The sequence below is a fragment of the Equus asinus genome, chromosome 21 (genome assembly GCF_041296235.1).
Source record: "Equus asinus isolate D_3611 breed Donkey chromosome 21, EquAss-T2T_v2, whole genome shotgun sequence".
Lineage (NCBI taxonomy): Eukaryota > Metazoa > Chordata > Mammalia > Perissodactyla > Equidae > Equus > Equus asinus.
Genome location: NC_091810.1, coordinates 51,748,303 through 51,767,513, shown reverse-complemented (window position 1 = coordinate 51,767,513; position 19,211 = coordinate 51,748,303). Strand labels below are relative to the sequence as shown.

The following is a 19,211-nucleotide window of genomic DNA, read 5'->3' as shown; positions in this document are numbered from 1 at the left end:
TGGCCGTCGGTGACAGCCTCCGCTGTGGGGTCGCTGCGGCGCTCCTGGTCCTGGCCTGCGCGGCGCCCCCCAGTGGTCACCCACGAAGGTGCTCCAGGCGTCCCTAGTGACTGACCTTCCTAGTGACTGACCCCCCTTCTGCCTGCCACAGTGGTGGCTGGCCTGATGGCGCCCCCTGATTGCCCTGTGTCTGACCTCGCCTCTGCTCTCCATGGCCCCTCCAAACAGTTTCCTGGAGTCCCTCGAGCTAACCTCCACCAGTTCCTGTACCTCCTCACTCCTGCAGCAGGCTGCCCTGGGCTTGTTCTTGCTTTCATCCTTCCCCTGGTGAGATGGAGGCCCAACTCCTGGGGCTGGCATCCAAGCTTTCCAAATGGCCCCGCTTTCCCTCCATCCTGGCAACTACAAAGGTGGGGCTTTGCCTCAGGGCACTGAAATTAAGCAGACTGAAATGTTTTCAATAATGATTTTTGAAGACTGCATGATTTTAAGCAGCATCCCCCCAACAACCTCTATTCGGCAAATGCCCTTCCCTGACAGATCCATCTGCTTAGGAACAAGGGCACAGGTGAGGTATCCATTCACAGAGAAAGAGGGATGGCAACCATCAAGCCCCTCCTGGAGCAGAAGGCCACTTCGTATGTTGGAATTTGGGGGACATTTTGATGGCTCCATGACGTAGATGGATAATATGTTTTAAAGGTAGTGTGGGGGAAATCCTATGAGAAGCTTCGGTTCAAAGCTGTTGGAAGTCTAGCCTAGTAAAAGATAAGGTGAAAGTTCAATCAGGCCAGGACATTCTAGCTTGCTGGGGCCTGCTGTCTTGGTAGAGACGCTCAGGCTGGCGAGTCAGTGGTCCAATCTCTAAGAAAACGGCAAATCACACCCACTACCCTCCTGGTGCCCAAAGGGCAAGAGTAGCTGGCCACTCTGAGCCTGAGGCCCCCAGATCTGAGGGGCCCCCACACCACCTCCGCACAGGGGGCGGGGCTGTGCCCTCCCAGTCTGGCTAGCTCACGCCAGCCTGTCCTTGCTCTCCAGAGCCTGATGGAGGTCAGTGAGGCAGCTCAGGAACTCAGGGTGCAGTCAGCTCACACAGTTCACCCAAGCAGGCACTCTGCCTTGCTCCCCCATCATCACCTACTCCTGCCAGGGAGAGAAGAGGAACTGGTCAGGTTCTGTAGACCCTTAGGGGGATATGAGGGGTTGGAAGAGGCCCACGGGTTCTGGAACAAGGGCCATGAGTGCAGCTCTGGTCATTGTGAGTTTCTTGGAAAGAGGCCAACCCTTGCAAGAAGGCCTGCGGGAAACTGTTGGTCAGAGAACCAGAAGAGGGCCATGGTGACCTGGGATTGCTAGAGGGCTGAGATGACTAAGCAGCGACGGGGATCACAGAGCCAGCGCAGTATTTGGCAGAAAAGGAAACTACATCCCAGAGAGGGGAACACAACAGGTACAAGTAAGACTCTCAGGGCAGGCTCCCCTTGAGAGGAAAGCCTCAGCAGGGGGGCTCAAAGGGTTCCGGCCAAAGTCCAGAAGAAAGATGATTTCAGTGATGCAAAGTTCAAGAGCATCTTCATTGAACAACTGAAAAAACAGTGGCTCTGGGACCCTCCCCCAAGGGTGCTCTGCCCTGATCCCTGTGTCCTCCGGTCTCCACTTCTCCCCAGGCAGACAGACGGAGGAAGAAGTAGGCTCCAGGAGTGAGCACCCTGGACACACCACTCACAGGAGCCACAGGGAGCGCAAGTTGACCAGCAGACTGTAGCCAGTGAGGAAGACTGGGCTCAGCAAGGCAGGGCTAGCCCTACTGATGAACTTCACGTCAGAGATCTGCCTCCTGATCCAGTGGGAGAAGTGGGAGGTGCTGGTGTAGAGGCCTGGGTAGTTGCGCCTGCCGCAGCTATGACTCCAGCTCACCACCCCCATCTGAATCCAGGTCTTGTTCACTTGGCAGACGAGGGAGCTGCCAGAGTTACCCTGTGGAGAGGAGGAAGGGAGCCATAAGGGAGGCAGCAGAGGGCCTCACTGCAGGCCCTGGATAAACTCCCACCTTCCTGGGCCATATCCTCAGCATGAGCTGCATCAGGCCTGTGCTGTCCTCAACACTGAGGCATGGAAGCTCTGCCTGGGGCCCAAGCTCAATGGCACTGGCCTGTCTCCTCATTCTCCTGAGAACTCTCTGACCATAATGCCCTGGTACCCTCATCTGCCCTCCCCTTAAATCAGGGTGAGTCTCCAAGGTGTTGCCCTTGACCTTCTTCTTTTCTACAATCCTGCTTGTAGAGTGGGTTATTTGAAATGCAAACCAGCCCCTCTCTTTTCATGCAGATCAGGTGCATGTATAAGAATAAGTTTACAACAGCATACATCAAAAGGTAATCACTTATTTCTGCTGATGGTGGGTTTATGATCTTTTTAAAACTTTCTTTCCGTTCTTCTGTATTGTTGAAAAGTTTTATAAATCAGGAAAACAGCTCTCTTTCTCTCTCTCTCTCTCCATATATATTTTTTAATGTTATGCAAACCAAGATTTAGAGCACATAATCTAATGAAGAGTGCATAAGACATTTAAGGAAAAAAATAATAAAACTATCTTTAAGAACATAAAAGGAGACTTACATTAATCCACAGATAGACCATTGTTCTTAGATGAGGCAACTTAAAACAATATAAAAATGCCAATTCTCAACATTTGGCTTCCTGCAGTATGGAAGACTAGGTACGCTACCTGACTTTGCTGAAGATAACTAAATATGTGAGATTTTTTTAAATTATTATTTTAAATGCATGGGCTAGCTGGCAAGAAAATAAAGGCTCCTCAGAGTCTAAAACCCAAGGGAGGGCTGAAGTCCAGAGAAGTAGGCAAAGCCCAGAAGATGGCTTTTGCCTGAAAGCCATTTGCCAAACCCGCTGAACCTGATCTTCGGTTTTTGCAGCCCTGCTGATGGGTGCAGGAGACAAAAGGCAAAACCCAGGGCCTGGCCAGGGTGGGTAGTCTAAGAGAGACCTCCTGCAAAAAGTTACACCTCCAAACAAGGACCACGTCTTCCGAGTGAGGATAACCCGGAAAACCTGCCCTCCTGTGAACTTGCAACTTGAATTCATACTGTCTGGGTGATTCAAAAAACCTGAGCCAAGGATGTCATTTAAAGTGGTCCTGGGTTGGTCCTATGCCCAGGTATCTGGCAGAAGCAAATACAGATTTTGTTGAAGGAATCCACTTTTCAAGCCATGCTTCAGAGAATTCCCACAGAGAAGACTCTAAAGAACATGTCCTCATTCTTAAAAACGTTGCTGTACATACAGGGAAGCTGAGGCACCACAAGCAAATGCCAGCCAGCAGAAAAAATCGAGAGCAGAACCAGCGCCTTCATGGCCTGAGATCAGGAGTCATCACACAGGAGCTTCAAGGTTCCTGGTTAGGCACTATTTCGTAGGCGTGGTGGTGTGGGTATGGGTGTTGGTTGTGTTCTTCTTTATTCTCCATACACATTTTATAAATATTCTTTTGTTGCTATTCAATAGAGAGTAAAAGCAATTACAAATTATAACAACATCCGGTCTCCTTACACTGATCTCTAAAGTTCAAGGGATTCCAAATAAAATGTCAGCAGGCTTTTTTCAAGACCTTGACAATCTGATTCTAAAATTGATCTTAAAGGATAAAAGTCCATGAATTCTATGACAGGTTTAAGAAACAAGAGCAAATTGGAGAGTCAGGCTGGAGGCAGATTTGACCTACCAGAGAGTTAGATATATTTCAAAGCTATACTGATAGAAACTGTGGTTCTAGTGTGGAAACAGAAAAACAGATCAATGGGGCAATGGAGAGCCACCCTGATGGCTGCACGTGAGGAGACTTGGCCCATGCTCCAGAAAGTGTCCCATCTGCGGGAAAGGAGGTCTCTGTTGTAAAGGGTGGGGAAACAGATGGAGAAAAATGAAGTTGTTTCCTACCCTAACAAAACTCTAGAGGAATTAAAACTCCAAATGTGAAAAGTTAAAATGATAAAACCATGCAGGGTCATGACTCTATGACTTAGGATGAAGCATATGTTTTAAAATAAGACTAGAAACCCACAAACCTGAAAAGGGGAAATGTATTAGGCGTAATTACATCAAAATGAAGACTGTTCAGTGAAGGATATCAAAGCTCATCGAAGATAGGTGATGAATTAAGAGAGGGCATTTGCTTTGTCTAGAACTAACTGGAGGTCAATATTTAGCCTATCCAAAGAAACTCTGAGAATTGACAAGCAAAGAAGGAGAGCTGAGGGAGATTCAAGGGTTTCCATGTCTAGGAGATTACACAGTCCCCAGCTCCCTGACAGTCTGGCAAGGCAGGGACCCCCTCCCCTAGGAACCCCATAGAAGGGAAATGGGGTGGGCTTTGGTGAGGTTTAAATCATACTGATTTTTAAATTGGGGCTTATAATAGGACTGGGGGTTAATAACTGAAAGTGACCGAAAGTTATAGACTCTGCCCAAAATGATGTTTGGGGAAGGGAAGAAGATTTGACATAGGGGATGTGGAGGCAATGACTTGAAAGAATAAAAACCATTTAACGTGGATTCTCTAACAAATTGAGATTTCTCAACAAAAAAATACAGGAGGGGATATGCAGTACAATATCATTTATGCAAATTAAAATATACATATAGCAAGACTATGTATTTTTCAAAGATACAGACATGTTTAAAGACATATATTAAACAGATCTGAGTAGGCACCTTTTGTGGGGAGAGAAAATGGAGAATGAGGGGGAAAATGAAGACAGTGATAATCAAGCCAGTAATGACAGTGTGAGGGCCCTTATCTGAGAGAGATGGTTAACTGGGAGCCAGAGAAAAAGAGAACAGTCGAGAGATTTGTATATGAACGTTCTCTCACCATAGTGAAATAAAACCAAACCCCAAGAACAAAATGTGAACTCCCCTATCAAGGAAAACAATCAACTTTCAACAATATTAAAGGAAAAACAGAATTAAAATCTACAATTAGAGTGCAGAAAGGTAACACCACATATCGCAAAGCCCATGGGATGCGGGCCTGAACTTCACACAGAAGAGGCCTAGTCTAAATACTTTTTTTTTTTTCAAAGATTGGCACCTGAGCTAACAACTGTTGCCAATCTTCTTTTTTTTCCCCCCCGCTTTTTCTCCCCCAATTCCCCCGGCACATAGTTGTATATTTTTAGTTGTGGGTCCTCCTAGTTGTGGCATGTGGGATGCTGCCTCAGCATGGCCTGATGAGCAGTGTCATGTCCGCTCCCAGGATCCGAACCAGTGAAACCCCGGGCCACCGAAGGCGGAGCATGCGAACTTAACCACTTGGCCACGGGGCCGGCCCCTAAATACTTTTAATATTAAACAAGAGAGAAAGAAACCAAATTTTTTGTTGCTATCATCAATTATTTATCACTGCATGTTCAGCTCAAAACACTTGAAAAGGAATTAATAAAGGCAAAAAGGGGATAATCATGCATTAGCAAGCAGAAAAATCATAGACTAGAAATGAAATCAACAGCTTGTTCTTAAAAAAATAAAAACAAAATAGATAAGCACCTTGTAAGTCTTACCAAGAAAAACAGAAAGAAAAGGAAAAAGCAAATACTTCAGTGTGAGTAGAAAAGAGACTAGAACCACATCCAAGGAAAATATACTTTCTCAGAGTCTGAAGAATGTTTATAACTTCGTCTTTATGGATTTAAATTCTGGATGAATGAATAATTTCTAATAAAATCATATAAGTCCAATAACCATGATCAAAACAACTTAAAATATTGCCCAAGAACGACCCCTCAAAGGAAAACAGGCCTATGTGGTTTCATAGGCACCTTCTACCCAGCGTTCAAGGAGCAGATAATTTCTGTTATTTCAAATGTTCCAGAACATGGACTAATATTTTTCAAGTGAAGCATAGTCCTGATTCTATAACTTGACAAAAGGGGCACATTCCTCAAAACACCTTAAAATGGAGCCTATCTCTATTGGAGGAAAAAAAAACAAAACAAAACACAAAGGCTGTTGGATTGTGCTACATGGGTTGTGCCGAACAGGACTGCTCATTGCTAGGCCCGCACCTCTCCGGGGCCGTGCACCAACATTATCCTGTGCCTGGCCCAGGGTCTGGCACAGGAATGTCTGTTGGATGAATAAACATATTAAATATATTCTAAAAAAAGATATCATAAATCTGAATCCAACAGACTAATGAAACAAAAGTACACCATGACGAGGGATCCTGGCACACTGAATAGATGGATACAAGGAATCTGTTCACGGAACTGACTTGGCACATGGAGTTAGAGCATAGGGTCATCTTGGTAGCTGCAGAAAACACATTTAATGAAGGAGGGCATTCATTCCTGAAATAAAATGCCGTAGTAAAACAGAAAGGAATGACTCTCTCCCTGACAGATGATATGCCAAATTAGCACCATGCTTCATGAGGAGGTGTGAGAAGCATTTCCATGAAGACCAGCAACAAGAAAAAGTATAGCTACAATTCCAGTTTTTTGGGGGGAGAGGTACCCAAAATAATGAAAAAAGTAAAAATCATGGAAATAAAAGTGGTGAAATCATTACTAATTGCAGTTTATATGAGTATAGGCCTGGAAAGCCCAAGAGAGTCAACTGAAAACTCTTAGATCTAATACAAGAGTTCAGAAAGCTGAACTCCCAGATATTTTCAACAAGAGGAAGAGTCTGGGGGTTGAAAATGAAGGAAGGTTCTCGTCCAGCTAAGGAGGAAGCTGTAGAACTTGATTAACTCCAGGTGTTAATTCAAATCTAAATATATGTTTGGAAAATATAAGGCGACCAGTAGCAGAATGAAATTGAGATATGACAAATTCTAAACCCCTACAGGAGAAAAGTGGAGTGGAAAAAATTCAAAACAAGACATAAGGTCAGGGGTCAAAAAGAACCATTCTTCTTGGTAAATGGAGTAAATGACTGTCTCCCATGATGTGTTGAAAAAGTAGCATCCAGCTTCACGCTGCTTAGAAGAGACGCACCTGAAATAAGATGGCACAGTGTTCCCTGGAAGACAGAGCAATTGCTCTGGAATACAGTTCTTGTCATTGCGATAGACAAGAAACAGAAACAAGAGGCATACACATGAAAAGAAGGAGGCAAATTTCTCATTGCTTGCAGATGATATGTCGCTGGGCCTATAAAATTAAAGAGAATTAACTAGATCCAGGAAGGTTGCTTATTACAAAGTAAATACACAGAAAAATCAATATATAGTACAGACAGAAAATGCAATGGAAGAAAACATACTGCTCACGATAGAGATATAATATAAAACCTCAAGGAATTAACGTAAGAAGCAGTGTGCAGGAACCATACGGAGGAAGCTATAAACTCTTGCTCTAGGGACATAGAGAAATAGAGCAAAACAGTCTATTTTCCTTAAATTAATCTAGTAATTTCCACCAAAATCACCACATGATTTTCTTTTTGACGTTATTCTAAGATTATTCAATTAGGATGAACATGGGAGAACAGCCAGGTAAATTATCTAACAGAAAAATAATGAAGGGAGACTTGCCTTACTTCACAGAAAAAAGAATTATAAAGCTACAATAATTTAAAAAGAGTGGTGGTGGCATAGGAATGAGACTGCAAAGGGCAAAAATAGACCAAAACAAGATGGCACTGTAGACTGTAATAAAGAGGGTATTTCTAATTCATTGCCAAAAACACAGAAGTATTCAATAAAAAATGTTTTACATAACTGGCTGCATTTGGAGAAAAACATTTGTAAAAAAACAAAACAGAATCCTTCTCTCAACCTTCCAGATGAATCAAAATTAAAATATTTAAAGAAAATAATTAAAAACATATTTGAGTAATTTTGTAATCTTAGTGTGGGAGAGGTATTTCCAAGCACAGCACAAAAACTACAATCATCAAGAGAAATAATGATAAATGTGAACACATCAAAATTTTAAATAATGCTATGGGAAAAAATTCACAGCAAAAAAAGGTAAATGATGGATGAGTAGGGTAAAATATTGTAAAGCATTTTACAAAGGGTTAAAACTTCTGGCTCCCAAAATTTTTTGGTAACTTTTTATTTTGGAATAATTTGAGACTTCAGAAAAGATGCAAGTATAATGTTTTTACCCAGATTCACTAATTATTATTAATGTTTTACCATATTTGTTTTATATTCTCTCTTCATATGTATATATACACACACATATATTTATGAACCATTTAAAGTTAAGTTGAAAAAGACATGATGCTCCTTTCCCACTAGTCTCTACAGCATATAATATCCAGAGTTTTAAATAGAAATCAATGAAAGCAAAAGTAGTTTAACAGAAAAACATGGACAAAGGACAGGGAAAAGCGTAAATGGTACATTGAACCCAGCAAGCATCTTTATTTGGGCTTTTTTTGGTCTCTTTAAAATTTGTTTAGAAGGTGAGTTCTTTCTCTGACCCTGGGTAAAAACTTGCGCAGAACCAGAACATTTCGCTCACTGTGGTTAATGTAATCGTGATCATTATGCTTACACTGTCACATAAATAGCTCAGACACCAGAATGTCCATTTTCATGCAATAATCACAATGCTAGACTTGATTTAAAGCACAACTCGTCCCCACTGCTATCTGGGGCTTTTGGCAGGAGGCCTGGGAAGGAGGAAGCCAGGCCTATTCTGTCCCCTTCCTTCCCTTCAGCTCCGCTCCTCTGACCCCATCTTGCTAACCTGTCTTCTGAACTGGCCAAGGTTGAAGCAGGCTGGTACTACACAATGTTATATGTCAATTATATCTCAATAAAGCTGGAAAAAAATCAAAACACATTTTAATTTTCATGTCTTAGTGAGGAGGCAGGAGAAGCAGCTTGCCTCACAGGCACTTCCTGCTCTCTGGGCTGGGGGAGATTGACAGCCGACTCTCCCGCTGGCTTCAGGGGACACACATCACACTCTGACTGATCCTGCTGAAACCCCTCCCAGGAGACTTGCAGTGTAGACAGGCACCCTCCATCCCCTTGGAGGGGGACAGGTGAGAGCGCAGGAGCAGCTCTCTCCAGAGAAATCCTCCTCACAAAATCACCTCCCATTCTACCCTCTTGGTCCTCTGATACACACATGTGGTGGAATGGCGCTCACACAACTCTCCTTGAATCCTAATACATAGTGTATTTTGATGCCCTCAAAGAAATTTCCTATTTAATATCCTACTACACAAGCAATTCACAAAATTGCTCAATTTCATGAAATTGAAGCAAAAATAAGAGTTTTAGTCTACCAAGAGAACAAAAGTTAAAATAAAAATAATGCCTAATGTTGGTGATGATGTGGGGAAAAGGGCACTCATATACTGTTGGCATTAATACAAATGGATCAAATCTTTGGGGAGGTGAATTTGTCACTATTAAAATTTTAAATGTGCATACAATTGATCTTGTAATTACACTATCAAAAATTTATTCTAGAGAAACTTGGACAAATATTCAAAGATATATATTGAAATGAGTTTAAATGTCTATCAACAGGAGAATAGTTAAATAGATTATGATATAGCCACATGAGAGAGTCATTACTCAGTAGGAAAACGGAATTATATATACAGACATAGAAAGTAGTTCAACATACATTTCAAGTGAAAATAAAAAAGTTTGAGAACAAAATTATATTTACAGTCTTCTGTTAAAAATCAAACCCAGAAAAAAACGTAAAACTTATTTGGAGTTTTATATATGTATAGAAAGAAATGTTAGAGATACAAACTAAACAACTTAGAGTGGAAATTTCTAGGTAGTTTGATTATAGGAAAGTTCCATTTTCTAATTCCTGAATTTATGTATTACTTTTTTTTTAAGAAAATGTGTGTATTTCCTTCCAAATCACAAAACATAATATTTAAATAAGGTAGTGATAATGGAATCATAACAGTGCAAAATGTAAGAGATGAATCCAAAGTTTAACTGAAAGATGACTTCACGGCCTTAAGTACTTCAAACACAAAACTAGAAAGGGTAAACTTTTTTTGCTCAAGAAGACAGAAAAAAAACAAATCGAGCCCAAGGGAAGAAGAAAAATTAATAAATATAGAAAATAATAAAATAAACATTAAAAAAATTTAACTACATACCAGTCCACCAAACAAGTCTCAAGGTGTTCCATGGAACTGGTGTCACTCTAGAACTAATTTTATGACTACGGGGAAATTGCATTGAAAATCAGTAACAAAAACAAACAAGCAAACATGCATTTGGAAACGTAAAAAAACACTTCCAAGTAGTTACGGGTCGAAATGAAATAAAAAATGAGAATTATAATAAAATATTTAGAAGTGGATGACAATAAAAATGCTATATATTAAAACATATGGCATTAAGCTAAAGCAATATTTAGAGGGAAATTTGTAGCCTTAAATACTTGTATTAGAAAAAAGACCATAAATAAATTATCTAGGTGTCCAACTCAAGGAGTTAGCCCCTGTGTATATAGAAATTTGATTTATGAGAGAAGTGGCAACAGTCAATACAGGAAATGGTTTTTTCAATGAATGGCATTGGGACAACTGGTAGCCCAAATAGGGAAATAAATAAAAATTGACACCTATCTTATACCATTCACAAAATGAATGCACTTGGATTCAAGACGTAAATGTGGAAACCAAAATTTCCAAACTTTTAGGGAAAAAATGTAGGAAAATGTCTTTATGACCTTGGGAAAAGGAAGGATTTCTTAAATGAGACACAAAAAGCCTAAACCAGAAAGGAAAACATGGATGGAGGTTTAACTAAAATAAAATCTAAATTGCTGTTCAGCAAAGGACAGTATAAACAAAATGAAAGATAAATCAAAAACTGGGAGAAGATATTTGCAATATGCACAACGAATCAGCATCCAAAATATAAAATTAGTGTCAGTATATAACATAAATATACAATAATATATAATTATATAAAACATAGTAATAAAGTTATATAATATATAATAATAAAATGATATAATAACAACTAATATAAATATATAATAAAAATATAAAATCAGTATTCAAAATATAATAAAAAGAAAAAGGCAAACAATGAAAAATGTGCAAAATATCCGAGTAAGTGATCCATAGAAGAAGAATGACAAATGGTGAACATAGAAAAGATACACAACTGCACTAGTAACTGGGGACATGCACATAGCAACCACAATGGGATATTATTTCTTTATTTCTCATCCATCAGAATGAAAAACATTTTATAGTCTGACACTACCAAAAGTTGACAAGGATACAGAGCAATGGAATTCTCAAACTGCTGTAAGAATATCGATTAATACAATCACCTTGGAAAACAATTTGACGATGACTATTAAAGATGAAGCTATGCACAGCCTATGACCCACTAGTTCTTTGCAGGATGCACTCTCTCAAGAAATTCTGGAACATGTAAATAGGAAGAAGTGTGTAAGAATATTCAGAGCAGCAGAGTTTGTGACATGAAAAAATTGGAAACTATCTCAATGTTAATAAACAAGGGAATGGATAAATTGTGGCATATTCACAAAAAAGAATATGGTAGATAGAGCTGTTAATTAATGGATTAGAGCTGCATGGATCATTATGGATAAATCTCAAAAACAATGTTGAATAGAAGATGCAAGAGGCAGAAGCATGCTTACAGAATGATGCCATTTAAGCAAAACCAGTTGTACCAGCACCTGGCCCAGATCTGGGCATGTGACTGCTGTTCAGAAGTGCTCAAATGACCTGAGAAGTACTGCCATTATTATTATCATACAGGAGTAGAGTATTTTCACCCCTATTATACAGACTGGGAAACTGAAGCCCAGGGAAAGGAGATTTTCATAAGGTCTCCCAGTGCCATATGAAAAGGAAGGCCTGACCCCGGAAAGCCCCTCCCTGCCCCAGTCCACACACTCCACACCTGACAAGAGTCCACGCCCCATTCTGAGCTGGCACACAGCATGTCGTTCCCAATGAACTTCTTCTGGCCCTTCAAGAAGAGGAACTGGTACCGTTGATTGCAGATATTACTGTTTATGATCTTGACAGCCACCTCCTGAAGACTGTAGGGTGGCTTTGGGGTCACTGAGGAGAAAGAGATCCTGCCTTGTCGTCCTTTCAGCCCCCTGGCACGTCTCCATCTGGGAGCTGCCCATGTTCGCTAACGCGGGAGGCAGGGCCATTTCCTGGGGTGGTGATTTACACCAGCCCCAGACCACAGACTGACTTTTGAAAAAGACCAAGCTCATTAAAAAGACTAAGCAAAAGTCTCCCAAGGGGCTCGGAGCAATATCCATGTGTGAATGAGGACAAGGAGAGATTACCCCAATAATTCAGGTTCCTTGAGGGTGAGGAGCTGAGAACTCTTCTGTGACTACCTGGCAAGGTGGCAAGACCCTAGAGCCCAGAGTGTGCCAACCCCTGGAAGACAGGACTCCACAAAAGCTTCTAGATTCTAGGACCCTAGAGTGGCACCAACAGGGGCCAGACCTCCCGGAATGATCAGTGCCTGGAGGTAACAAGTGTGTACGATGGCTGCTCACTACCTCGGTACCTCCTGAAACCATGGCCCTTGTACCACCTGTAGACAGGGAACCTCATTAATAGCCAAGGATTCATTTCCCGCCGTGCTGCGAGGGAAGGGCTTGGCATCGGATTTAACTTAACTTTGGAAACAGAGGTCCGTACAGGCCACGTGTATCTTTTACACTTGCGCACTGTATATATCTCCCTTCCACAGAAGTCAGGACAGTGTGCAGCACGTGTAGGTGCTCAGGAAATGTTTTCTGACAGAGTGAATGAGTGAATGAAAGGCTGAAGGAATGAGCCCGTGGTGGAGTCGTGTTCTGAAGAGGCAAGTGTCTTGGGACCTCTGCCTGCCTTCACTTACCTTGAGTATCTGTCAGTCCCCACCCGATCACCCAGCACATGGTTCCGATGGACGGCTTGAAGTTGGTGCTGGGTAGACAAACAGGCTGGATGAGGGGGGACCAAGAGACGGGGTCCCTGAGCTTCAGGAGAGCAACGTCCTGGGATATGAGGTTGTTGAAACCCTCATGAATCACGATGCGAGTGACCAGGAGCTGAGTGCCATTTTCTGGGAGGCGTTGGACTCCCACCCTCACGGAGTACTGTTTGGGGTCCGTGGATCTGCAGGGCCATAGGTAGGAGCCAGATTGCCAGCAATGAGGCCATAAATGGTTGGCGAACTGTGGGCTGAGCACTGGGCCACCCAGTCAGGCCCCTACTCCCAGATCCCCAGGTTCACCAGGGCCCCCTAGGCCAGAAAGCAAAGCCCCTGGACTGGCTGGCCACCCTGACTGACCTCTGTAAGCAGTGCGCGGCCGTGAGGATCCACTGGTGGTGGATGAGGGACCCACTGCAGATGTACATGCCCAGGAATAGGATGCTCGCCTGCCATGGCCACTTGCCTACCTCCACCAACTTCCCCTTCACCATCTTGCAGGAGATGTTGGTCTGACCGCAGGCCTGTAACCAGGAATCTGAGGAAAAGCGTAGAAAGGGGGCCATACCAGCCCCATGCAGACTCAGGCAGCAAAGGGCAGTCCTCAGATCCCTGTACACAGCAGACTGTTGAGGCAGAGAGAGCCGCCTCCCAGCCATCGTAAGCAGCCACTGCCACATGCAGGTGTGGGGAGGGGCTTTTCTCACGGCCCCAAAAATGGGAAGCAAAGGCCCAGAGGCAGCAGGTGCTCCACATTATATAGAGAGACCGAAACAATGGGGACCAGACAGCCCCTTCAGAGTTTGTTATGAGCCATCACCCTAGGATTCATCCCTGCCACCTCATTTACACAAGCAGGTGGTTGGGGGAGTGAAGGAGAAGAGAGATCACTCATCAGAGGAGTGAGTTGTCAGTCAAGGGATAAGTGAGGGGGCACACGTGAGCAGAGTTGCTTGTCAGTTGTAGCCAGAAAGCAATGGACAGTCATGTTGCATCACACAACTCCAGGGCCCGCCTTCATAGACCACCACGCTGGAGGTGTGCTCTCTGTGATCATACAAGGAAGTGAGTAGAGTTGCTTATCAATTCCCTCCTTGACCCTCACCGGCTTCGACAGCAGGAGTGGGAGGAGAAGAGGCTACACTGAACCCAATATGAGATTGAGATTTTGAACTGGACCATCTTGGGTGGTATTTAATAACTGAACATCAGTGAGGACTGGAAAGGGAGAAATTCTATAGCAAAGGTTGGAGACCAAGATTAAAGGCAAATAATATGTATAGCCTGCTGTCAAGTTGTCACGTGCAGTCATAGACCTCCTCGTGGAGGCAAAGCTGGACAGGTGTTTACACAGTCACAAGCTGGTGTGGTTCCGGAAGTCTGTTTCCCTCAGCAGCTCAGCTTGCAGTGCTTAGTGGAGCATCAGGGACTCAGCAGCGGTGACCAAAGCCTGTCCCTGCCTGGGGGCTCTGTGGTATTGGTGGAGGGGGTACAACAATAAACAGACAAAGCTAATAGTCTATGGTGACCCCTACCCATTAGCAGAAACATCTACTGGGCCCTGCCTCATACAAATCCCTCAGAGAGTCACAAACCACTGATGTTTGGGCTCATTCTACCATGTTCCAGGGCTTTTGTACGATCAGATGTAGATAGTACATTGTTCTCTGGCCATAGACTCCTGTGGCTGGGCACCTTCACCCTCAACGAGCAGCCTCCCACAGGGATCCACAGGCACCCACACAAGCACACACACCTCCATGGAGTCTTGTCTTGCCTTTCCCTTTCAAGGGCAGGTGTATATATATGGAGAGAGAGAGAATGTGGCAGGCTTATGGCTACTTTGTTTTTTCAGATTACAGCCTGCCTCAAGCAAGACTGTTCCACTTTGGGAGGAAAGAGGAGGCTTCTGGAGGCTTGCCCTTTCCTTTCTCCAAAAGCTGAGGCCCTGCGGAGCCGGGATCTCACAGAAAGAACTTTACCACTTAAAAAGTGACCTAGGAGGCAGGGTTGGGCTTCGCCTCGTGCTCCACAGCCTCAGTGGGTTCCCCAGGCTCAGAGAACAGCACTCCTCAGAACTCACGTCCAGGACAACATCGACTCCAACCTCCTTCCCCAAAACCTTATGCAGGATTTGCAGGATTCAGCCTGGAGATGCCAGTGCTGGGTGCCAGCAGCAAGTATAGCAGCTGAATCTGGGAGAAGCCATGATGGATTACTTAGGGGGATGAGGCTTTGCACATCCACCTTGTCATAAGCACAGCATCACCATTCCATACACAGGAGACACTCAGTGGATCAAGTGCATTCCACTACAGACCTCCTCCACCCCTTCTTGGAGTCCCACAGTCAGAGCACTCCCACTTACAAGCTCTACTCTGATGTCACCACCTACCTTCACATGTGGTGACAGGAAGACATGTCTTGGCTCATAACCTCTGTCCCTATAAGCTCACAGCCTCAGCCCCTACCCCATCATCATAGGCACAGCGGTCAGCTGGATGGAGCTGTGCACATCTTCACCAGCCCAAAAGCACAGATGCCCAAGGGCAGTGCAGGGTAGGTGAGCACTCACTGCCTCCCTCACTCAACAAGGCACTGGTCCAAGAAGGGGAGTCACAGAGGGAAAAAGATAAAGTCTCTGAGTTGGGGGACACATTCCTACTCACAAATGCTATGCCAGCATGTTTTCTGCCAAGCAGCAGAATGGGCAGCTGGCAGGCGACCCGAGCCAGGGCTGCCACCACAAAGACTACATGTGGTCAGTAAGGGTGGGAGCCCAGAGGCCTTCTGTCACATGGGGCCTGAAACTTTTCACCCCCGAAGAGGCTTTTGAAAACTGGTATTGAATCCTGGCTCCACAAGCCACTTAGGTTCTCTGGACCTTGTTTTCCTATTGTGAAATGAGGACATTGGTAAAGCCCACCTCACCAGGTGTTGAGACATGAGCGCCTTATATAGGGTGAGCAGTCACTCACACACCACATCGTCATCATCACAAGTTCTGATTCTCCTAGATTGTGCCTCCCAAACAAGCTCATCGGTCCCACGGATGTTAGTGTGTTTTCCCAATTTTTAATAAGACTCTTCTCTCGTGTCATTGTCACCCTGCAAACCGGAACAGCCTTGACACCATCTGGGTTCCCAGGCTTGGCACACCATGCAGCCTCGTGAGGATGTGTCCATCAGGAAACAGACAAAAGGAGACCCTTCAGGCATGAGGACAGCTGACATAGGCACCCAGGCAAAAAGACCCCTCCTGTCTCTCCCATGTCCCCAAAGTCCTACCTTCAACATAGAGTTGATTTCCAAGTCTGGCAGAAGACAATGGATATGTGAAGCCCTGAAGCTCTCCTGGCCTACAAGCCATGGCAAGCAGGTGCCCAGCCCTCACTGGTATTCATAATGAGATGAGGGAGCAGGGTGGGGCAGGGCATCTCCGCTGTGTGAGAATTCTAGAACTCACGGTTTGTTTATTCAGCGTAGCAGGGAGTGGACTTCTGCCCCCTGGGTTGGGGACTCACTCAGCTGGGGCAGCAGCAGGATGCTGAGAAGGAGACAGTGTGGTCATGGCAAGGTCCCACCAGCAGCCCTGATGCTGCTGCCAGGTACCGCCCTGGAATGGTACTCCTGGTGCCTAGCCCTGAGCCTGTGACAGCACTTGGTGTCTGGCCCGTGACAGTACCTCCTGGGCTCAGCCTTGGCCTTGATGGTGTCTCCATGTGCCCACGGGCCTGTGGCAGTCTCAGGTATCTAGTTCGTGACAGTGCCTGGTGCCTGGCCTGTGAGGCACCCCTAGTGCCCAGTCGCAGCTCTTTCATGAAGCCCTTTTGATGGGCCCCCTGGAGGCGTGGACAGTGAGGCACTAATAGCAGAGTGGCTAGTTCCTGCTCTAGGTGACTGGGCTGGAAGAGGAGTTTTCCTTTTTCCCACAGGTTCTGCATTTTTAAGAGAACAACTCCTGGGTATAGGGACGCCAAGTGCTTTTGGCCTGGGAAAGTGGCTTCCTGAGAGGAAGCAGCTTGCAGGCCTGGGTCTTCATGAATCAGCAGAATAAATGACATCCTGGGATCCCTCCCCACCACCCCACTGAGATCCCCTCCCCAAGGATCCCATGGTCCTCACACTGTCCATGAGGATGGCTCACTCCTGCTCCATCCTGTTGCCAGTGCTGTTGAGGACTTGGGGTAGAGAGGTTGTTCACACACTGCTCGGGGAGATGGACTGGGCCATCGCTGTGGAATACTATTTGGAATCATTTAGTAAAGCAGAAAATGTGCCTACTCCACAATCTGCAGTTCCACCCTCCGGTGTGAGCCCTAGAAACAGTCACGCATGTACGCAGCAAGAAAGACATGCAAGACTGTTGACAGCGGCGACGTTGGGCACAAACTGCCATCAGCTACCCAACTACCATCAGAGGTAGGATGGATGCACAGAATACTCAACAGCAATGAGAATGGACCACTACATGTAACCACACGGCGACTCTCAGAAACATATTGTTGAGTGAACGAAGTCAGACACAAAAGATACATACTGTATGAAATTGAAAAACAGGCAAAACAAACTACTTTTAGGGATACATGGTAGAAAATCAAGGAAATGATTATCCCTACAATCAGATTTCCTCTAGGGGGAAAGAGGAAGAAAGAGAGAGAGAGAGAAGGAAGAAAATCCAGAGACAACTCTACTCTTCTGCCTTTGTGGAAAATAATACTTTGGGGAAAACAATCAGTCAATAAGACAAGATAATTGAATAAAGACCAAGCATATCCATTATGCCCAATAATGTGAATAAAAACCCTCTACTTTTAAAAGTTAAAGATTCTTATACAGTCATGCATCATATAACAACGTTTTGGTCAACAATGGACCGCACACATGACGGTGGTCCCATAAGATTAGTGCCACATAGCCTAGGTGTGTAGCAGCCTACACCATCTAGGTTTGTGTAAGTTCATGCTATGATGTTCGCGCAAGGACGAAACTGCCTAACAATGCCTTTGTCAGAACAGGTCCCCATCATTAAGCAACACATGACTGTATCGGGTAGAAAAAAAATCCACTCACATGCTACTTACTAGAGACCCACCTAAAACAAAGTGACGTGAAGCAGTTGAAAGTAAGAAGATGGGCCAAAATATATTAAATATATGCAAACAAAAATAGAAATGGGAATGTTAATCTCTAAAAATGTGATTCAGAACAAAAGCTTTAAACAGAAAAAAAAGTTATTTTACGTTGAAAAAGATACAAATTACAATGACTATGTAACATCATAAAGTTATGTTCATGAGTAACATAACATCAAACTTATAAAGCAAAATCAACCAGTGATATATGAGAAATTGAAAAACCTCACTCGCAGAGAGAAAGTCTTCTCCAACTCTCTCTGTCTTTGAGGGAAGGAATACCTATAAAAAATCAACCCCACACTAGACTGCTAAGAAAACCACAATAACTTCCCTAAAAGCTGAACTAGTTTGGGCCATATTTTTTACCATGATGCAATAAAACAAGAATTTAATAACAAAAGAATAAGCAAAATAAACAAAATGATTTAGAAATTTTTTAAATAAACTTTGTCAACTTATTTTGAAGAATTAAAAACATTACATAAATTACTTAGAAAATACTAATAATTAGAGCAATGCATAAAAAACCTTATTGGGTGTGTTCAAGACAAATCCATAACCTTAAAGATATGTATTTAATTTTATTTATTTATTTATTTTGAGGAAGATTAGCCCTGAGCTAACATCTGCTGCCAATCCTCTGCTTTTTTGCTGAGGAAGACTGGCCCTGAGCTAACATCCATGCCCATCTTCTTCTACTTTATATGTGGGACGCCTGTCACAGCATAGCTTGACAAGCAGTGTGTAGGTCTGCACTCAGGATCCGAACCAGTGAACCTGGGCCGCCAAAGCAGAACGTGCAAAGTTAACTGCTGCACCACCAGGCTGGCCCCTAAAGGTATTTATTATTGGATAACAAAGAGTGAAAATAAAGGAATTGAATGCTCTAATCAAGAAACTTTACAGTATAGGTGCAAAATAAACCCAAGGAAAATCTGTAGGAAACATGTACGAAATATAAAATTATACCCTAATCAATTAGAACAGCAGAATTAGGAATGAACTCTATGATCTGGATCTTTGAAAAACCAAATAATATTAAATAGGACAAAGGCATATTTTATGTTGATAGGGTATAAGTATAGTAAGCAAGATGGTATAGGTATAGTAGG

The 19,211-nt window shown here is 43.7% G+C and overlaps 1 protein-coding gene across 1 annotated transcript; it reads right to left on the bottom strand.

The window, feature by feature from the left end:
- Nucleotides 1-1,725: 1,725 nt before the first annotated feature.
- LOC106838423 (putative serine protease 46) lies at nucleotides 1,726-16,331 on the bottom strand. The gene is made up of 5 exons (XM_014852486.3): nucleotides 16,250-16,331; nucleotides 13,322-13,499; nucleotides 12,887-13,146; nucleotides 11,918-12,081; nucleotides 1,726-1,980 (listed from the first exon to the last, which is right to left on the bottom strand). The coding sequence occupies exons 1-5, from the start codon at nucleotides 16,329-16,331 to the stop codon at nucleotides 1,726-1,728; spliced, it is 939 nt and encodes a 312-aa protein (XP_014707972.1).
- Nucleotides 16,332-19,211: the final 2,880 nt, after the last annotated feature.

What these genes read in the sequence shown, in the direction of transcription:
- LOC106838423 (XM_014852486.3), bottom strand. Translation starts at nt 16,331, where the DNA reads ATGGCTTGTAGGCCAGGAGAGCTTCAGGGCTTCACATATCCATTGTCT. An exon ending in AAATCAACTCTATGTTGAAG is followed by an intron (nt 13,500 to 16,249) that starts GTAGGACTTTGG and finishes GCTTTTCCTCAG; the next exon opens with ATTCCTGGTTACAGGCCTGC. An exon ending in GGGACTGACAGATACTCAAG is followed by an intron (nt 12,082 to 12,886) that starts GTAAGTGAAGGC and finishes CTTTCTCCTCAG; the next exon opens with TGACCCCAAAGCCACCCTAC.